Source organism: Ambystoma mexicanum, chromosome 1q, assembly GCF_040938575.1.
Source record: "Ambystoma mexicanum isolate Mex_15411 chromosome 1q, UKY_AmexF1_1, whole genome shotgun sequence".
In the NCBI taxonomy this organism is placed as follows: domain Eukaryota; kingdom Metazoa; phylum Chordata; class Amphibia; order Caudata; family Ambystomatidae; genus Ambystoma; species Ambystoma mexicanum.
In genome coordinates, this window is record NC_090922.1 from 1,460,396,096 (window position 1) to 1,460,416,688 (window position 20,593).

The 20,593-nt window shown below is 45.5% G+C and overlaps 1 protein-coding gene across 1 annotated transcript in view; it reads right to left on the reverse strand.

The window, feature by feature from the left end:
- The window catches only part of EIF2B3 (eukaryotic translation initiation factor 2B subunit gamma), a 1,062,507-nt gene that overhangs the window by 208,695 nt on the left and 833,219 nt on the right, over nucleotides 1-20,593 (reverse strand). The window contains exon 7 of the mRNA XM_069642355.1: nucleotides 19,184-19,317. Within this exon, the coding sequence (XP_069498456.1) occupies nucleotides 19,184-19,317 (134 nt within the window). The remainder of the gene's footprint in view (nucleotides 1-19,183; nucleotides 19,318-20,593) is intronic.

The following is a 20,593-nucleotide window of genomic DNA, read 5'->3' on the forward strand; positions in this document are numbered from 1 at the left end:
GGCCACAGTATAGGTCCACAGTTCTGCCAACCTAAAATAATGTCATTCTAGTCAAGCACTTTTATGCTTTTTTGCGGTCCACCTCCTTCCTTATTTATGCAATTTATACTTTTATACTGTAGCTCCTACATTCTGTTGTACCGCATGTAAAGATAAAATTAAAAATACAAAATCATCATTGAATTGGGGGAATGAAGAACGCAGCATACATATTGCGCTATATAAATTATAAATAAATAAATAAAATCCCTCTGGCAATATAGACGCTCAGTCTGAACAGGAACAAACTCCAGAAATTATTGTTCAAATACCGGTGCACCCATGGATGAAAAGAAGGCAGAGCTTAAGAACTTTCATATGCGTTTTGGCAATTGTAGCTGGTTCTCTGGGAAAAAAGGAAGCCAACGGTTTGTCCGGGGAATCAACCGACAGGCGAAGCTAGTGGCATGGGGAGGATACGATGGGGCAGTGAGGTCAAGGAGGACCAAGAGACCAGGCAGAATAAGGACGGAGTAGGGGAGCGTAGAGGAGAATTTTCAAGAGCGTGTAAAAGGTGTGCACTTGGTTGCTAAGAGAAAGTGGTATTTGAGTGCGAGTGTGTGCCAAGTAAGTAAGATCAAGGGAGAGGGTAGGGGAGTATGACAGTCATTGAGAAGGGTGGCTGAGAAGGTAGAAGCAAGGCAACTGCAGACAAGGTGTGGGTGGAGTAGGAGGTGGTGTGCAGTGATAGTAGATGATAGTAGAGTGTGGGGAGTAGAGTGCAGAACACAGATCTACTAATGATAGAAAATCAAAATAACTTCAATATATTGTTGGGTACACCAGTCCCAGCTAGAACATGAGTAAAATACATTTTATTTTCAACATGACAACTTCGAGAACCAACCTTCCACTTTTAGTCTCAGTCCCACAAGCTTACCGTTATCTGTCTCGGGAGGATAGCTCAGGGGCAATGTGCTTGCCTTGGAAACAAGACGACGCGGAGCAACACAGGTTCGATCCCCGGGTCCGTGCTTAGAAACCGCTGGATATTAAACACGTTATAAATAATCTATCATATCATATATCACTTGGTAGGTTCAGGGGCAACTTTGAACCTTTTGTGTGTATTACTGATATCCTGGTGCCAAGGGTTTTATGTACCAAGGTGCTCCATAAACATTATTTATACATTACAGAGTTTTTTATTATTTGAGATATTAAAGCATTTCAAAAACTGATTGGTGCGTACACTCTACCAATTTGAGCTCTTTGCATGATTTAAATTTCATTTTTATATTGGACACCTTCCAGCCACCAACGTTTGGATTTGTCAAATATTACGCCAACTATCAGAGTTGGTTAAAGAGTTATTAATTGATTCAGCAAAGCGCTAGGGCCGTCCCCCTCTCTCTTGTGTAAAGATAGCGTTTTCAGTCGTGACCCAGGCGTCCCTATACCCTGGATTAATATATACAAAATATTGTCCCCTACTATATACTTTCAGAATGTGCTAGTCTGCATGAGCTAAAAGGCAATCACCTTCTCTATCTAGACTCCGTCAGGCACTCCCCTGACTGGCCCTACATTATTGGTTTGTTAGTAGGTAACATAGGATCTGCTGACGTGCCTTCACACAATTTGCCCCTTTTTCTGTCACTCTGATGTCTCTCTTCTTTATTACTACCTCTACACTTCAATGTTATTAACCCCGCCTCCCGACGAGTACTCTGATCTCCACCCAACCTTCTACTCAGTCACCCTCATTTCACTCTCGCAAGCACCTCCATCTCGCTCTCTATACTCTCTCTAACAGTCTCACTCGCTAACCATGCACGCCAACTCACCACACAGTACCACTTGCTCTCACCAACCAATAGCTCACCTTTCCGTCAATTTGCTTCCACACGCCAGTGAACCGTCCTTCCTCCTTTTGGTCTCTTGGTGTGCCTCATCCTCCTCTGGCCTCAACCAAACAACCCACAACTTACTGTTTCCTGGCACCCCTCTTACCTACGCCCTCATTCTACCATTGGATTACAGGCCTTTGCTAAACTGGCCCTGTTGTTTCCACCCGTGACAGGTTAGAAACAAAGGAATTTACAAGTAGCAGGTGTTAGTTGGCCTTGGCTCTCCCCTGGGTAAGCGAGTCCCTTCACTGAACAGCCGTTTTGCTTTAAGTCCTGGTTGAAATGGGTTGCCGCGGAATTCTGGTTACTGGCATGGTGGCATTGGGGCGCTGTGAGCTGTCTCTGGCAGCCGTGTAAGCACATCAGGTTCTCGCCTGCTGGCTCTCTTTCTCCTCAGGGCTCAGATGATGGTAGACAATTGGCATTGGGTGCTGATGGGTTGTAATCTTGTGGGTGATCTCTTGACACTGCTGTGTTCTTGCTTCCAGTTTTAGAAAAGAAAGAAATAACTTGGCCAGCATGAGGTGATGCAAGATGGAACAGCACATATATCCGCAGGTACTTGGAGAGGGGACAGGAATTGAGACACTCCAAGGCACCCACCCCTGTCCTGTAGTACTGGCTCCATCTTCAACCCTGATAGGTCACCTTCCCCAGGCTGAGAGGAGTTCCTATACCTTTGTGCCCAAGTCCGAATACTGACCTTATTACAACATCTTAAAGGGTCTGTTCTGTGGGAAAGGAAAGAATTTGGTGGAGGTTTCCTTTACTACCATGAACCAGATACTGAAATCCCCAAAGGGCGATAAGGTGCATTAGTTCCACCACTGAGCTTGCTGCTGTATTCAAGAGCTTTCTGTGAAATTGGAATTGTGGGAGGGTGGTCTGTCTATGAGCAGTGGTTGGCTTTATGTACCATGAGGGATTCGTAGCTCAGGATGTTGATGGGTGGTGCTGTTTAGATTCTGGAGTGTTTGTATGTCATGGTTATTCATCCTCCCTTTTACCTACTTAGTTGGCTAGTAGGAGTTTGATATTTTGCGGGATTGTTTTTTGTATTTGATAGTAATGCTCCTGCAATAGAAAGCATGGCAGGTTTCACTGAGGTTGGATCCTCATTAATTAGTTCAGGTAGGTTACATGTTGGGTCGCTGTGATCATTCTCCTCGTCTTTCGACTGGGGACTGCCATTCCTTTGTGATGATGGGTTTGTGTTGGTTGAAGATATCAGACAACACTCTAAAACTCTTTTGGCTTGTGGTGGGTGAGAGTCATCCCCCTGGAGAAATAGATATTTCTGCCATCTCATATCTACCACATATAACTACTCATGTGTACAGTTAACAGGAATCCCCATACAGATGTCCTTCATCAAGGTCTCATGAACTCAATAGCCCAATCATGCATCTTACATTAATAATAGTCTCACTGCCCTCGGTATTTATTTCACACGGTTTCCTTTTATATTCTATCCGATAGCCTCATTGACATGCTCTAGCTAATCATTGAGGTAAGTGAAACTAAAAAGGGACAAAGGCTTTGAAAATGAAATGATATGGCTGCAAGGTGAAAGTTAATCCAGCTGTGAACAGAATTTGTTACTCTGAAAAGAGTTGTGTTTTGCTGCACTGTCAAAAGTGTTTGGGCAACACAGTGGGGCAGTCTGGCTATACTGTGATTAATCTAGCTTCGCCACTAGATATTTATATGCTGCATGTACATTAGTCTTGTTATGTATTAAAGTTTAAATCTAGCTACATAATGAATTAGTCCAGCCACGTGGTGATGGTTCCAGCTACTCCATGAAGAAGAGAAATAATATAGCCAGGCAGTGAACTAAATTATGCTCGGCAGTGAAATAATGCAATTTAAATATAATGAATATAGCGTCTAAAACTTATCTACTAGTTGCAGCAGGATTAATATAGCTACCTGAAGAAGTTGAACTGAACAAAAGAAATAATGGTTCAGGTTTAAACAGGTGATGTGGCAGCAACCGTTAATCTGCCCTTGCACACAATTGATCTAAGTGCAGGAGGATAGTTTTAGCTACTCGGTCAATTACACTATTTACGGCATAATTTACTCTCGGTGCACAATGATTAACAAAGCTGCACCATGAACTCTCTGCTAAAGGAACGTTTGACTAGCTATACTACCCGTTGCCCCCATCCGTGCAATGAATTGATTTAGCTGCACAATAAAATGAATCCATCTGTGTAGTGGAAATGAGCCTTGCTACACAGTGCAAATTTGCCTAGCAACGCAAGGAGGTAATCCAGATACGCTATCAGTTGCCTCCAGTCACACAGTGAATGATCTAGCTGCTACCCCATGAAATGATGGTCTGCTAAATGAAACATGAATCCAGCCATACATGATGACATGATCTAGTTATTCACAGCTTGGACTGGTTTAGCTATGCCATGGAATTAGCTCTACCTGCACAATGAGTAATATCGATATTGATATTTTATTTCTATCGCGCTCGTACACCAGTGTTTCAGAGCGCGAAAATCTTGCTGGATAATGGTTAATTCAGCTACATAACTAAACTAGTCCTGCCATACAGTGAAAATGATTCCAGCTACGATATACACAATAATGAGCATATCTGGAAAACGGAAAGTAGTTTTACTATACAGTGAGAGTTAATCTTATGGCCCGATGAATCAAACTATTTGCATGCGTTATATGTGATTTTTCCAAAGGTAAAATCAAAGTGGTAAATTTCAACCAAGCCAAACTACTGAAGAAAATGCTGAATTTATTTTATTTTTTTAATTTGGGGAAAGGTGGTCCCCCTAAAGGCCCCCCCGTTTTTCTATACTTTTAACTCCATTCCCCATCCATTTAAACCCTTAGCCTAGTAATTATATATTAGCCTTCAGTCAATGCAAATGCATACATCTTCTGGTGATTATGAGCTTGCTTGGAGTTTAGATATATAATATCTTATTTATTAGCACATACGTTAGAGGATCTTTCAAATTAATTTCTTTCGATTAATGAAGAACTGATTATTTTATCTAACTTTCCTCTTTCTTGGTTTTGCTTTTCCTTTTTAACAATTGTATTTTTTTCACTTCTTTTTCTTGACAGGGCGAGTCTCTCAATTTAAGTTGAAGTATTTAATCACAGAGGAACATAATGAATTGTATACACACCTTTTTTCCTTTCTGTCTCTTTCCATCTTATGTTATAACCTTTGGGTTGGCAACACCATTCATGGTTTATTTTGTTGTTAAGACTTTTCTACATACAGGCAATGGACTTGTGGACTGTTGAGTATTTTTTATTTTTTGAAGTAACCAATGACGTCTGTGTATTTTTATAGCACAAAATAACTATGTATGCACTAAGCACTTTATTTTATTCCCACATGGAGAATAATATTGCGGCTGCTAAATGCACATTGCACTTTATTAATGAGGAGTTGAACTCCGTGGCTGCTATTTGCACGCAGCACTTTAACATTTTGTTGCATATGGCATATAAACAGGTACTTGCATTCGAATAAACAACTTTAATACACACGAGTCTTTAATTAGTGCACTAGGCACTAAAAACATTTTGCTTTACCCCACCATTTATTTCATGGGAAATGTTTATGAAAAGCTTTCCACTTTGAAATATGTCATTGCCAGATTTTTAGAAACGCCTAATTTTGGAAAAATCCCCCAAAAAACTAAGAAAACATGTTTTGCTTTTTGGTTTTGAAATTATGTTTGTCTTAGATTCCAACCCAATCAAAGATGGCCGACTTGTGTAATAGAGTCAGAGGGAGTGTGTGTGACTCTCTATACTGTGATCATAGAGTGTAAATCTGTATAAATAGTCCTTCCTTTGTGTTTCTCGCCCTCAACGTGAACAAGCGGTCAGCTACCACGAAACGCGTCGTTTTGGTGTTGTTTTTCATTTCTGTCCTGGACATTTAATATATTAAAGAAGATTTTTTGGCTGACTTAAATGGTGTGCTGCTTCTGTTTTGCCACGATTTTTCACGCAAGACCGCTTCCTGGAGTGCCTTCCAATTCCCCTGCACCAAGGTACACTCACCGTAATCGTATTTCTGATGCTTGTATCTGCTTAGATTCACATGCTGTGCATAGGCCAACATCTAGTGGAAGTTGCAGAGTATTACAGTTTGTTTTTCGAAACTCGAAAAGGGGGGTCAAACTAGGGCGTGCCAGTAATACTATCCCTAGTGTGGTGTCCACTGTTCCCATGATCCCTCACGCGTGTAGGACCCTCAGATTGTACTTTTTCTGACATAAGGTAGCATGAGGAGTAGCGTGAGTGCAGAGTATCCAAGCAGATAAGATAGATAAGACTACAAGCATCCATGCGCCTTCTCGCAGAGGGGAGGAAGGGCGGGCGCATGTGAATCTAAGCAGATACAAGCATCAGAAATACGATTACAGTGAGTAATGTATCCCTTCTGAGGCTCGTGGAATCTGCTTAGATCACATGCTGTGCATAGATTAGTGAGCAGTATTAGAAGAAGGATTAGAAGAAGGAGGTGGGATGTGAGATGAGTCATGGGCGAACAAATGTCTTAGAACCGCTTGTCCCACTTGAGTATCTGTCTTGGAATGAGTGTCAATGCAGTAGTGCTGAGTAAAGGTGTGAATAGAGCTGCTTTGCAAATGGTGTCAAGGGGTACATTTGCAATGAAAGCCAGAGTGGCCCCAGTACCTCTTGTAGAGTGGGTCCTCAGCGTTAAAGGCAGTGTTTCATCTGAAAGGGAGTAACACAGTTGGATACATCTGACTATCCATTTAGAGATGGCACCTTTAGAGATGCAATCTCCTTCTCTGCTTAGAGCTACGGAGACGAACAGCTGATTTGTCTTTCTTAGCGGTCTGGTCTTGTCCACATAGTAGAGGACCGCTCTCCTCACATCTAGTGTGTGGAGTCTGACCTCAGCAGAGCTTTTGGGTTCTTGGAAGAAGGCCAGTACCTCAATGGACTGGTTAACATAACATTTTTAAATTAACTTAGGTGAAAACCTAAGGTGAGTGCGCAAAACCTTTTTATCCTTATGAACAATAAAGAAGGATCCTGCACTGACAGTAGCCATTACAGCCATAAGAAGAGTCAGTGAAATTCAGGCTCTAAGAAGGCTGTTCTATAAGTCAGGTGTTTGAGACTAGCTTTATGCATGGGTTCAAAGGGAGGTCCCATGAGTTTAGCAAGCACCACATTAAGGTCCCGCCTGGGTGGTGGGTTAGAAATTGGAGTGGAATCTCGTTACCCCTTCCATAAAGGCTTTCACCACTGGCATTTTCCACCATGACACCTTGTTATGGGAGGTGGTGTAGGCTGACAGCGCCGCCAGGTGTACCTTGAATGAATTAAATACTAACCCTGCATCCAGTAGGTGGAGCATATAGGTGACAATATTTGAAGGAGTACAATCAATTGGGTTGATTTGTTTATTCTGGCATCAAATAATGAATCTTTTCCACTTATCAAAGTAACAGTGTCTTGTGTTAGGTTTTCTAGACTCTTAAGATGTCCATGCATCTCTGGGGTAAATGGCCGATTTCAGGAGCCATGCTGCCATGTTCATGGAGTAGGGTTGAGGATGCACTGTTTGTCCTTTGTGCTGTGAGAGTAGATTGTACCAGCACGGGAGTCTGATGGGTTCGCACACCGCCATTTTGCGCAGGTGCAGGAACCACGGTTGTCTCGCCCACATGGGCGCAACTAGGATGAGCGTCATATCTTGTTCACCACCTTCCTCATCAGAGGGGTTGGTGAATAAGCATAGGCAAACATTCCTGACCAATTCATCCATAGAGCGTTTCCCTTGGAGCCTGGCTGGGGGAACCTGGATGCGAAGTCTGGGCATTGTCTGTTTTCGTCTGTGGCGAATAGGTCTATAGTGGGGGAACCCCACTGAGAGAAGAGATCTTCTACGACTTCTTCGTGTAGTCGCCATTCGTGTTCCTCTGGGAGGGGATCTCTGCTCAAAGCATCCGCTAGTGAATTGAGATACCCTGCAACATGTTGGGATGACAGGTAAATATTCCGTCCGAGTGCCGATTTCCAAATTTTCTGGGCAAGCTTGGACAGATTTGGTGAACGAGTGCCCCCTTGTTTAAGTAAAACATCGCTGTTGTGCTGTCTGTTAGGGTCTGCACTGACAGGTTGGATAGGAGGGGTTCAAAAGCCCGAAGCACTCTGAAGACTGCCAGAAGTTCTAGCAGATTGATGTGATTCGGAGCCACTGTGTGAGACCAGAGGCCCTGAGCTGTGTGGTGAAGGAGGTGTGCTCCCCACCCTGACAGGGATGCGTCTGTTGTGACGATGGCTTGTATTTCTGGATCGTAAAAGGGTTTCCCCTTTGTAAAATTCTCTCTTGTCCACCAGCAAAGACTTTGTACTAGTGTTGGCGAAACGACCACTAGATCGTCTCACTTACCACTTGCCTGAGACCACTGTTTCGCCAACCATTCCTGCATGGGTCGCAGGAGTGCGTGGGGAACCAGGTAAATGCATGACACCATCATGCCTAGCAAACACATTGCTTTGCGAACCCTTATCTGGCGACCGGGCTGATATTGAGGAATTTGCAGTAATAGATTCCAAATTCTTTCCTCTGATGGAAAGGCCAACCCCTCTTGAGTGTCTAGGACAGCTCCTAGGAACTGTTTGGAGGTGCTTGGCACCAGGCTTGATTTTTTCTGGTTGATTGAGAAGCCCAATTGGAAGAGGAGGTTGATCATTCTTTGAATGTTGGATCTGCAAATTACGGGGGTTTCTCATGTGATGAGCCAGTCATCCAGGTAAGGGTACACTGAGATTGCCTCCCTGCGTAGGTGCGCCGCCACCACCGGCAGGAGCCGAGGCTATACCGAAGGGCAGCACCTTGAACTGGTAGTGCTGACTGTCCACCTTGAAGCGCAAGAATCTTCTGTGCGCTGGGAACATGGTAATATAAAAATAGGCATCTTTCATGTCCAATGTTGCCATGCAATCTCCTCTTTTTAGTAGGGGTGTTACCTCTTGGAGTGTCGTCATGCAAAGATTTTGAGGCTTGACATACTTGTTTGCAGGGCGTAAGTCTAATACTGGGCACATTATTTCTTTTTTTGGCACAAGTAAGTAAATTGAATAAATACCCTTGTTTAACTGGTTACCCGGGACGAGTTCTATCGCGTCCTTTGCAAGAAGAATGACGATCTCCTCTCGGAGGATTCTTTGGTGCTCCAAGGAGTGCATTTTCTGTCTTGGAGGATGGTTTTGGGGGCATTTCAACAGTTCGATACAATATCCCACGGACACTGTGGACAGCACCCATCTGTCCGAAGTGATCCCTTCCCATGTGTGGGTGAAGGTGGAAATGCACTCCCCTACTGGGGATGCATGGAAAGGGACCCGGAGTGGAATGTCACTGTTTGTTGGGGGGTGTATGCCCTCTACCTGGGCTGCCTCTCCCCCTACCACGGCCACTCTTTTGACCTCTGGCAAAATCCGGTGAAGCCTGTTGGTTGCCTCCCCACGATGCTCCTTGCCCTTGAAAGTAATTAGACACTCTCTGGGAATGTTGGCCGCAAGAGCGACGAAAATTATTATTCCCTCGTTGGTTAGTGGGTTTATTAGTTAATTGTCCAAGGGACTTTAGGATATCATATTCGTCCTTGGCTGTTTTGAGTGCCTCTTCCACTGCTTTCCCAAACAAGACATTTGGTTCCACCGGCATGTCGATGAGTGTGGCTTGGGTCTCGGGTTTAAACCCTGACTGCCTCAGCCAAGTGTGTCTCTTAATGACTGTGCTCCCTGCGATGAGCCGGCCTGCACTGTCTGATGCGTCAAATGTCGCCTTGAGAATGCATCCGGACACTGATCTCCCCTCCGACGCAATCTGGGCCAACTGGTCCTTTAGAGGTTCAGGTGCAGAGGCAATGAGGGCAGCTACCTGTTCCCATTGGTGACAGTTGTAACTTGCCAGCAGAGTGGTGGTATTAGCGATTCTTGCCTGGTAAGCGGAAGTGGAAGCTACTTTCCTTCCTAGCCCATATATCTTTTTGCTCTGCTTGTCTGGGGGAACTTCAGAGGATGCTAGAGGTGTCCCCACCCTTTTCCTGGTGGTTGTAACCACCAATGAGTCGGATTTAAGCTGACCCCTTATATAAAGTGGGTCAGAGGGGGCAGCCCTGAATAATTTCTCTATTCTTGGGGTGAATAGAGAGGGGTCAATTCTGCGTTGAATAGACTTCAGAATTGGTATGGCTTGGGCAATGGATTTTCTATCCCCCATAATTTGCTCTGCAAAGTCCCTCTCTTCTTGAGCCCCTCGAGTGTCTATCTGAAAGTGGTCTGCTGCTCTAGCTAAGACCTCATTCAGTAATGGTTGATTGTCCACAGGTGAGTCATTCACCGTTGGGTCCTTGGGAATAGGCGAGTCGAGACTATAGCCCTCTGCCTCGTCTGCCTCCTCCTCATCCTGGTCCTCATCGTCTCCATAATATTCCACCCCTGTCTGATCGTCCAGTGTTTGTATGTCTGGATCTTCAACATACTGACGATAAGGTTCAATAGTAAGTGGGTCTGAAATCAGGCCCTGAATTGGAGTCTCAGTACAGGGTTTTTTTACTAGGAGGTTGAGGTTCTTTGGTTCGGAAGGAGGTAGCAGGGGTTTTCTGATAGCTTAGGAAGTAATCAGGATTTTTCTCGTAAAAACTTGCCATAAAAGACATTCTCCTCATCACTCTGTCGATGTCTTCAGAGCTCCATTCTTTGGAACTGGGAATGACCACTTCCTGCTGTGGTTCCTCTTCTATTCCCATATGCTGGGGGGTGGGAGGGACAACTTTAGGCCTAGTGACAGGGACAGGGATCTTGGACTTCTCAGAAGATTTGTGTTTCTCCTTCTGGACTTGGTGTTCAGAAGCTTTTTTCTGTTTGGCCCATTTCCCGTTTGTAGAGGCATGTTTCCCTTACTCTTTGGCTTTCCCTGAATCTTTCGATGCCTGGTGTCGAGATTCGGAGGCGAGTACAAGAGGTTCTGGAGTCTTAGAGGAGGGACGTTGAGACTCGGAGGCAGACATAGAACGAACTGCCGGAGTCGACTTTGAATGTGCTGTTTGGGGGTAGAGGTCGGATTCGTTTTCTGATGACCATACCTCTGTGACCTTAGGTTGAGTGGCACTATTAGCAATCAAAGACGGTTGCTGCGTGTCATGGGGCGACCGTGATCTGGAGCACGCAGAGGACACCGATTCTGCGGACCGCTCTCTTTGTGCCTTTTTCTGCCGATCACTCGACACGCGTGTCGAGTCTCGGGTGGGGTTGGTGTGCTTAGATGAAGGTGTGTGGGTAGCGTTCTTGCCGCCGGGTGTAGTCCCCATAACTGCCCCGCCGGACAGTCCTCCAAGGTCGGGGGCTGGCACTTGGGTGTCTAATGACACCCCTGTGCCCTCGCCGTCCGATACGGCGGCATTGCTGCCATCACTGAAGGAACCCACAGCATCCATGGCCTCGAGCTGCTGGCGTAATGGGCCCAACGTTTGGTGGAGCGGTCCTTAATTCTTTTGCTTTAAAGAGCTTAGACGCTCTGCAATTTGCTTTGGGGTGGTCTCTAGGCAGACACAGATTACAGGTGTTATGCTTATCTACCCAAGGAAACTTACGGTTGCACTTGGGGCAGAATTTAAATGGAGTACTCTCCATATGTTAATATATGGCAGCAGGCGAGTGTATGTAGGAAAATAAATGAGTGTGTGTATGTCCACCCCCTACTTGCAGGGCCAAGTCCAGAGGCCTTCCGAGGCACGGCCGAGGCCAGAGGCCTTCCGAGGCCCAAAGTCTGTCGCCGTCTCGACGGCTGTTCGTTCTCCAGTACCGGCGTCGATCTTCGGAATCTCGACGTGGGATTTGAGGAACGGGAATTTTAGGTGAATTTATGATAAATGGCTGAAAGCCAGGGAACTCTGCAACTATGCTTCCGACAAGTTGGTGGAAAAAAACAATCTGAGGGTCCTACACGCGTGAGGGATCATGGCTACAGTGGACGTCACACTAGGGATAATATTACTGGCACGCCCTAGTTCGACGCCCCTTTTCGAGTTGCGAAAAACAAACTAATAGTCTGCAGCTTCCACTAGATGTCAGCCTATGCACAGCATGTGATCTAAGCAGATTCCACAAGCCTCAGAAATAAATAAATATATATATATATATATATATTTATACACATTTGGATAAGTAAAGGATGGATGTTTCCACTATGCATTATAGCAATGCTGAAGGCCTCATTTCTAGTGTGTCGCAGTTAAAAAAAAGTGAATTGAATTACAAAGTGAATCTCAGCAGACAAGGCTGGATGAGCCAAAGAAGCCAAGGTCTTATCATACTGAGTGAACTGAGATTGGATACAAATCGTGTGAAAGAACAAAACCCCTGTTCAGAAGGCATGAACATAACAAGGATGACGTCAGATGTTTATTAAAAAATAGTATTAAATACACAAAAAGGCTCGATTCCATGGTCTCCAGTCACATGCAAGCATGAAGTTGGACGAACAAAATGATCACACCTATGCACGAGGGCAGACCGTGCTTCTCACTCCCTAAATTTCTTAGAGCTAAGAACACTCCCAAGATTGTGCTTCAAAGGCCTAATGGACAGTAGACCACCGAGGTGATGATGGATCGATATGCTAATTGGTGGGAAGCTGTGTTAAGGCAAACTCGCCAGCACCTGGATGGCCAGCCGGCAGGCTGCTAGACACAGGTGGTAAAGTACTGACAGAGAATAGAGTGCCAACCAATTGTAGAGGACTGCGTATTTAGGAGTCTTATAGTCGTGTAAACCAATGGGATGTTGTGTATTTCGTGACGTTCATTGTGGTCATTTTTGGGGGATGGCTTAGTTGCCCCACCTGATGTTAATAAGCCAATCACATAGTTACACTTTTTTAGTCTAGTATGGATCGTAAACTTAGATATTCACTCAGAGCCAATCACCCATACTCATAGGTTTTTGTAGTTTGCCACGTAGGAGGATGTTGGTAACACGTAGGTTAGATGTCATTAATTACGAGTATTGCTTATAAGATCTCAGTTTTTTCTTAAATGCATTGAGTAAGAGGATCGAGCAAATTCGTTGATGTTCGTTATGCTCCCGGTTTTAGATACTCGATATTAAAACAGTCTACCGTTTGCCAACTTCCTGAGTCATCTCTATTTTTGATGTATGAATAAAGTCTGCATCCCCATCCATCTCCAGAGGCTGGGTTATCCAGTTCACAAGTCAAATAACAAGCCAACAACCACAGAGCAGGTAGGTAAGATGAATACATACCCTGGGGATGGATAGCCCGCAAAACCAATCACACACCAAACAACCGGACCCAATAGCCTTTACGTCACAAACCGCCAGGCATTGTTCAAATCTGATCCCTTTCCCCGCTCCCCACCCTGTATCAACAAGCCCTACCCGACCGCAGTTGACCCATCCAGCCCCTGTCTCTTCATCATTCCCCCCCACTCCCTGATTCCTTTAACAACATAGTAACAGTTAGAGCAACATCTGGTACCCACAGCAGAAGAGAGCGTTCAGTAACCAGAAAAGTCACAAGTGAATTCAGCCCTCAAAAGGGGTCAGCCGGCAGGGTATTCAGTTTTCTGTAGTTCCTCGAGCCCGGCATTCAGCATTTGGTTGAGAGTCCTAATGCTCCACGGTTCCTCTCGAACCCCGACTGCCTCCCCTTGTATCGGGTTCTCCATGTGAACCATCAGTTCGCCTGTCACTCGCCGAATATCGTCTTCTGTAACCAGCTGATATTTATAGTCGTTCTTTTCAAACGAGATGGAGAAAGGAAACCCCCAACAATAGAGGACCCCCTTATCAATGAGCCATTTTGTTAGTGGCCCACACATCCATGTGTTTTGCCAACATGAAGGAGGAAAGGTCCAGGAAGATTGTGATTTTGGCAGAGCCCTGCTGGATCAGGCCCACCTTCTGACCTTTCTCGAGAATTCTCTTCTCAGGGTAGTTCTGAAAATGCACCAAGACCAATCTCTGCCCTTCCGTCCTCCCTCCGGCTCTGTGGGCCCTGGTCTCATCTATAGTGTTGTCTCCAAAGAGAAGCTTTACTACCTCTTGGATGGATTTACATATGCCCCTCTCCATTTTGCCCTCCCGTTCCGAGAAGCCAAAAAACGATGTTATTTCTCCTCTCCCTGTTCTCAAAATCGACCATGTTTAGAGTCCATCTTTAGCGTCACTTCGAACTCACGTCTTTCCAGTTACGATAATCGCGTGTCCATCTGGGTTTCCAAGGCCTCTAGGGAAGATTGGTTATGCTCCACCCCTTGAATTTGCTCATCCAGCTTATCGACCCTCTGGTCAAGCTTGTCCAGTCTACAGCCAATAGCTGCACTTATTCCCCTGACTTCATTCAGTAATGTCCCTTTTCGTGGACACCTGATCCCCTGTCACTCCGCCATGCTGTCGCTAAAAGCCAATGCGATCAGCTCCATGGACCGCTGAAATTGAAATTGCAGGAGGGAGGATTTCCAGTCCATCTGTGGGGGATGAGGGAGCTGGGTGTCTAAAATCCGTCCAGTAAAACTCCAGGAGGGCACCCCCTCTCTTAGATACCACTGCAGGGCTCAATGCTACAAGTAATGAGCAATGGGGTAGGGGAGCCCCACAACCAGAGGGGAGCCACTCCGACCAGATGCAGATCAAGAACCAGTGCGGGGACAGTAACTCAGTCACCAGCGCCCTGAGCCCCACCAGGATGACAGCGGGAAAATCTGCAGACAGCAGACCCAAATGATTCCAGGGCACCTCCATGTACTCTAACCTCCAAATTCAACCTGAAGTGAGCAGGTCAGGGAGAAGGGTATCACCAGCAGGACTCTTATATTCCTTCTACATACGTTTATTAATTGGTCCGTGCTTGTTCTCCATCTGCCTGCATGGTGTCTCCCCTTTCATGCTGCTCCTCTGTCCATCCCCCTTCACTCCCCCACCCCAGCTCCTCACTCCTGTATCATTCCTCTCTTGTATCCGCCCCACACTCCCAGGGATCGCAGAAAGGACAGAGGGTGCTGCCGTACAGGATACAGAGGCACCAAAATCCACTGATTTATGCAAGGGGGTCGAGTGGGAGTGCCAACCCACTCCAGTCAATGGGTGCTGTCTCCGCCCCAAGGGCTACTACCCATTTAATAGGGTCTCCTCCAGCCAGACTTACGATGCACAGAGCACACGGCCCCCACATGGGAGATCTCTTCCGTGCTGCAGTGAATGGCCACCTGCGGGGACAGCAGATGCTCCCCAGCACCACCGCTGTGTGCGATTCGCTTCTCTCCACCTCCTTCTGCTCGTTGCAGCTCAGGCCAGCACTAAGCCAAGGCTCACCACCAAATCCTTGACAAAAACGAACCCCATGCAGCTCCGGATGGCAGGGATTATGGGGATGGACAGTGACTGTCTCACCACTTCCTTACCAACAGGCTTCGATTCGCAGAGCACCAGCGCAGGCCTCTGCTGTTTCTCCGACTGTCAGCGCTCACCTGTTACACTGCCCCGGATCCTCCTCAGCTGTAGGCGCCTCCGCTGTTGGAGCCGCTTTGCAGGCCTGGATGCCAAGGATCAGCCTACCCGGGGGAAGGGAGGGCCCCCGCCACCCAGGCGCGTCCACCACATCCCCTGCCACAAGGCAGGTCACCGGCAAAACTTTGCTGCAGCCCTGAGCAGCGTTGGGTGTCTGCTCATCCGAGCTGTCCGCTGCCCCTATTCGCAGCCAGATCTATGGCCTCACCGGTTCCATCACCCCACATTTTCTCTGGGGGCGCAGTGAGACCAGGCAGAGGTGGTGCGCTCAGCAATTAATCCAGAGAGGGGCATCAGAGGGGGGCTCAGGACCCTCAAAATCCCTGTGGCTTGTAAGCGGATTCAATTCAACACTACAGCTAAGTCAATGCCTAGTCTGGGATGCTGAGGGAAACCCTTATTGATATATTTTTATGTCCAGTTCGTTACTCTGGATGACAACCCTTATATAACACCCCTCTCTGAGAATCCCCCTGACCCCACTGAGCCAGGAAGTAGGTTTGTTTAGCAAATTAAAAGGTTTATTTGAAAATTAAACAATATATATATATATATATATATATATATATATATATATATATATATATATATATATATATATCACACTTTTATAATAAATTAATGTTTGATAGTACACTTGTGAAGATGATAGTGATCAACAATGGATAATGTTACAGTGGTACACTCTTTTTGATGGCTTAGAAGTGATATAGAGAGTATAAAGTAGCTGAGAATGCTTTTATGGCTTCAAGGACAATGCAATGATGAATGAAAATGCAGTACAGAAATAAACTTGATATGACTTCAACAACAGACAATGTAATCACTTTTCTTTGACAATTCACCCCCCCCCCTTTATGCAAGGTAAAGAGATGGAAGAAAAACACACTGTTCTCAGGAATGCAATCAAATATACTTCAGTTCCCCCATAGCAAGCTTAGAGGAAAAGGGATGATTTTAACACAGGCAAAGTACTTTAAAGGTGGTATGCAAAGAAGTGAAAAATATGCTAAAATGATTTTAATTCCCTCAGGGTGGGTGACAGCTACTTTGTATTAGTCCAGGATCACTTTAGCAATGCTCTATGAATGTCAGGTTGTAAACGAATTTTAGCAAAGGAAAGCAAGGACAAATATTTTTACACGGTTCCGGAGATACGGCCGATTTAGTAAAGGTAGTTTTTAGGATTTGAAATTTTAAAAGCTCAGAATTACAGATGACAGTTTTCAGTTTTAAAGGTGGCAGAATGACACGATTCTAGGAGGCAGTTCTAATAGGCTAAAATAGTTTGGATTACATTATTTTAAACTAAGAGATTGGTTTTGGCACAGTGCTAGCTGGGTACTCGCACTATAATTTAGACAAGAATGCGGATTCGTCACTGATCGGGTCAGGATTGGCTGGACTTCTGCTAGCAGTTCTTCACAGCGATCTGGTCTCTGGTTCTCTCTGGTTCCGGATACATCACTGCTTTCTGGATACTGCTACAGGTTCTTGCAAACGTTCTTGGCAAAGAATTCAAACAGCTCGTCCGTCTGTTGAATAGTTTGGTTAGTTTTGAGGCCTGCTGAAGAGGATTCAGCTTGTGGATTCAGGCCTCTCTGCTACAAATTCTGGAGTTAATTTCTGGTCTCTGGAGATTGATGGATTTGAAGTCTGGATCTCTGGATGTGAAGTCTGAAGTCTCCCGGCATAGCGTCCCACAAGAAAGTGGAAAGTGAATCTCCCTACCAGGGTTTCAATGTTCCTTTTGATGTGTTTTGAAAATGGGTGTGTGCCTGGGCCTAGCCAAGCCTGCCCCTCTCACTTATCATTGGCCAAGATTTCCTCTCTCCCTTGATTGGGGGAAAGAAATGGAGTGTCAGAGTGATGCTGTAGGTTTTATGGTCAGAGGAACCTCCCCTTGTCAAATTGCACACAATCTTTTTTTGACCCAAATACATATTTATCTATGTACCATTTTTCTAATATTATAGGTCCCGTTAACATATTTTCTGTAGCACCAAACCATCCGATCCCTGTCTTTGTACGATGTTGTGTCCACTTATGACAGAATTCTCCCCTTTTCATCCAGATAACAACCTCTAAACCTTTCCAGATTTTACACAAATGTTCACCAGGGATATGGGTTTCAGATGATAAAGTGTCAGATTTGTAACATGCATACGTTTGGAGTAACAACCTTTTTTCCGCTACTATCCCCAAGAACATCCCACAGGGTCCTAACACCTCTTAAAATGTGCACAGAAAAATCACAAAAATGATGATGTTATTTATATAATTTTGACAAGTCCGCACTGTGAATTATCCATCATTTTAAAATCATGCTCTGGCCCCAAAGGGGTGTGGTTTTCCAAAGCACATGGTGGAATTTCTGGTTTATCCACTTCCCCCGAGCTCAGCTGGCTCTCACAGGCACTGCCCCTCCCAGTTTCTTCCAAGAGAAAGCCATTTTACGACCCCCCCAATATAACATTTGCCTGAGTCCAGGACATGGCTTTGTTCAACTTCCTGCAGTCCCCAGGTGCTCCTCCCCTAATCCAATCAAAGAGGTGTCATCTCCTTTTGGCAGGGGCAGCAGGATGCAGCTAGGCCTGGGAAGAGTGGCTAAGAAGGTTTATCTGTTGGGGGTAGTTGTCAGGCAGAATTCAGCTAAATGTCACTTTAGTTCCCAGTTTTCTACATTCAAATCCAACTTACAAGTTTTGCACATGCAGCTAGAATGCTGATTCTAAGTTCAAAACTATGACATTTAAACAATTGCAACCTATGTGACACTCACAAGTAGGTCACTCATTTATTCTAAACATTTCGATTTTAGTGGCTTTAAAAAAAAAATTCACTTAAGCTGCTGACATTGCCAGCCATTTGTTATATATACATTAAATAATTACTTCCTTCAAGTCATTTCAGAATATAGTTTTACATTGTATCCACCTCTTAGCAAGTCTTTCCTTGGCCTGGTTTGGGTTCATTTGTTCAGTTTTACACAAAAGTCTGGTGGTTTTAAAACGCCGGCTTTCTGATAGTGGTGAGCACCAGTATTGCATCCATTTTGACATTAAGAAAATTAATTCCCCACAGTTCTGGGTTGCTTTTGGCAATCAGCATTGCCATTCCCAATGGTTTCAGGCTACTGTGTGTGTAGCCCAATGGTGGTTTTAGGCAGTGCCCTCCTGTGCTCACAACATAGGCATAATGGGTGGCAGCCTATTCTTCATGTTTTCCCTGTGCACTCTCTGGGGAGTTCTGGCCATCATGATGTTTTCAATGCCAGTAATGCACAGTTTTATGGTAGGGCTTGGATGCATGGGTAAAAACATCCCACAGGCTTGGTGTGTCGCAAGAGAGCTGCAGCATCTCCCCATCCACTGGTGGGGTCCCCATCACTCTAACTTGAACCACAACGTGAGTACATGCTTGCTCTTTCTGTATGGCTATATAGTGTTTCTACTATGTGTCAAAGATAATTACAAATGGATACATGTGCAACAAGAACTGCCAACATAAGGATCCCTGCTAATACTTTTTTCGCAGTCTAAATCTCTTTGTCTGCCTGTGAAGCTGCACTTGCATCCCAACAATATGGCCCCGACAATATTCAACACACGTATCCCCTAAGGTGAGAATGTGCAGACGCATTCTAGCTTCCAATGCAAACTTTAATTAAAAATGGCTTCTGGCTTTGTGATCACATCTCCGTTTCTTGGACTCACCCAGAGGCTTCCGGTCCTTTTTCTTGGCATCCTCCTCTTTGCTGTAGTTTTGGTTTTGTTGCAATAAAGCAGCAGACGAGAACTGCTTCCGAACTAAGTATGGAATCAACTCTCTGCGGATGGATGTGAAAGATCTGAGAAAAGAGGAATAGCAGCTTTAGGAATAATTTAAGTTACAATATTTTACATTAAATAAGGTGCACTAGAACTCTTCTCTTACGCAAATGGTAGTTAATATCTCACCGTATGCATGCACAGCGTGTGCTGCTACAAGCAGCTCATGTAGTAAAGAAAGAACTGACACAAGTGGGCCATTGTACAAGATTTATTATTTTACAAAACATGTATGTACTTCTTAGGATGTTTGATATTCACAATGCTTGTCTCTTATCTCTCAAGAATATATTTTCTAAACTTAACTAAGATAAACAATCCTCTTTCACCACAGTGAAATGTGTAAGGGTCTACCAAATTATATATCCAAAATTCAATTTGTACCCATCTTAAATTATGTCAGTTGATTTTATTCCAATTAAGAGCTTGTATGTTTTCACTGCACTGCGTTTCAATACTCTCTTTCAGAATTCCAAGATGGCCGCTGACACCAGATAGACATGTCGACGGTGCTCCGGCAACCCCCCAGCAACTTCAGGCGGTTCCACCACCCTGCAACAGTTGTCAATACACCGAAAATAAAGGAGCAACCAAGGATGAAAAAGCGGAGATAAAAAACGGGCATAGTTTCAGCCTGGAAAGGCAGTGTGGACCCTATACAAGGAGCCAAAGAGTAGAGAAAGCCTGGCTGAGGCATCAGGAACGACAGGCCAGTGAGACCACGCGCCAGGACGAGGCGGCCCTTGTGGACCCCAGTTCCGGGCCGAAAAGGGTGGGCAGGCAACCCGACGACAGAAGGTGCACCACTGGAGATGGCGAGGCACTAACAGACTGCGGGGGCTGAGACGTGCTGGAGAGCGGAGAGACCGGGTGCTCCGAGGGAGGCACGAGCACCAACAAGCCCCCAGCAGGCGTTCCACTAGACCCGAGGAAGGCGGGTGGAGAGGATCCAGAAGGCAGCCAATGGGCTGCCCGAAAGCAGGGACAACTCGCCCAGGAAGACAGTAAGGGTGGAGAAGCGGGGGAGGACCCTAGGGAAGGAGCAGCAGCGATGAGGCTTGGGGGGCCCACCTACGTGGAAGCGGTACACCAGGTGCAGGCAACCCCTGCACGGCGAGCGAGGAGGCGGAGAGGAGCCCAGCAGTGGGGATAGGCGGCCCCTGGAAAAAAGGTCGGACAAGGAGCTGTGCAGGAGGTCACAGGACCGGACCCGGAAGGGGGAAAACCTACCGGGGAAACAAGCACAGGGTAGGGGACCATTTGTACTGAGGAGCAGCTGGGCAGGAACAGCCGGGC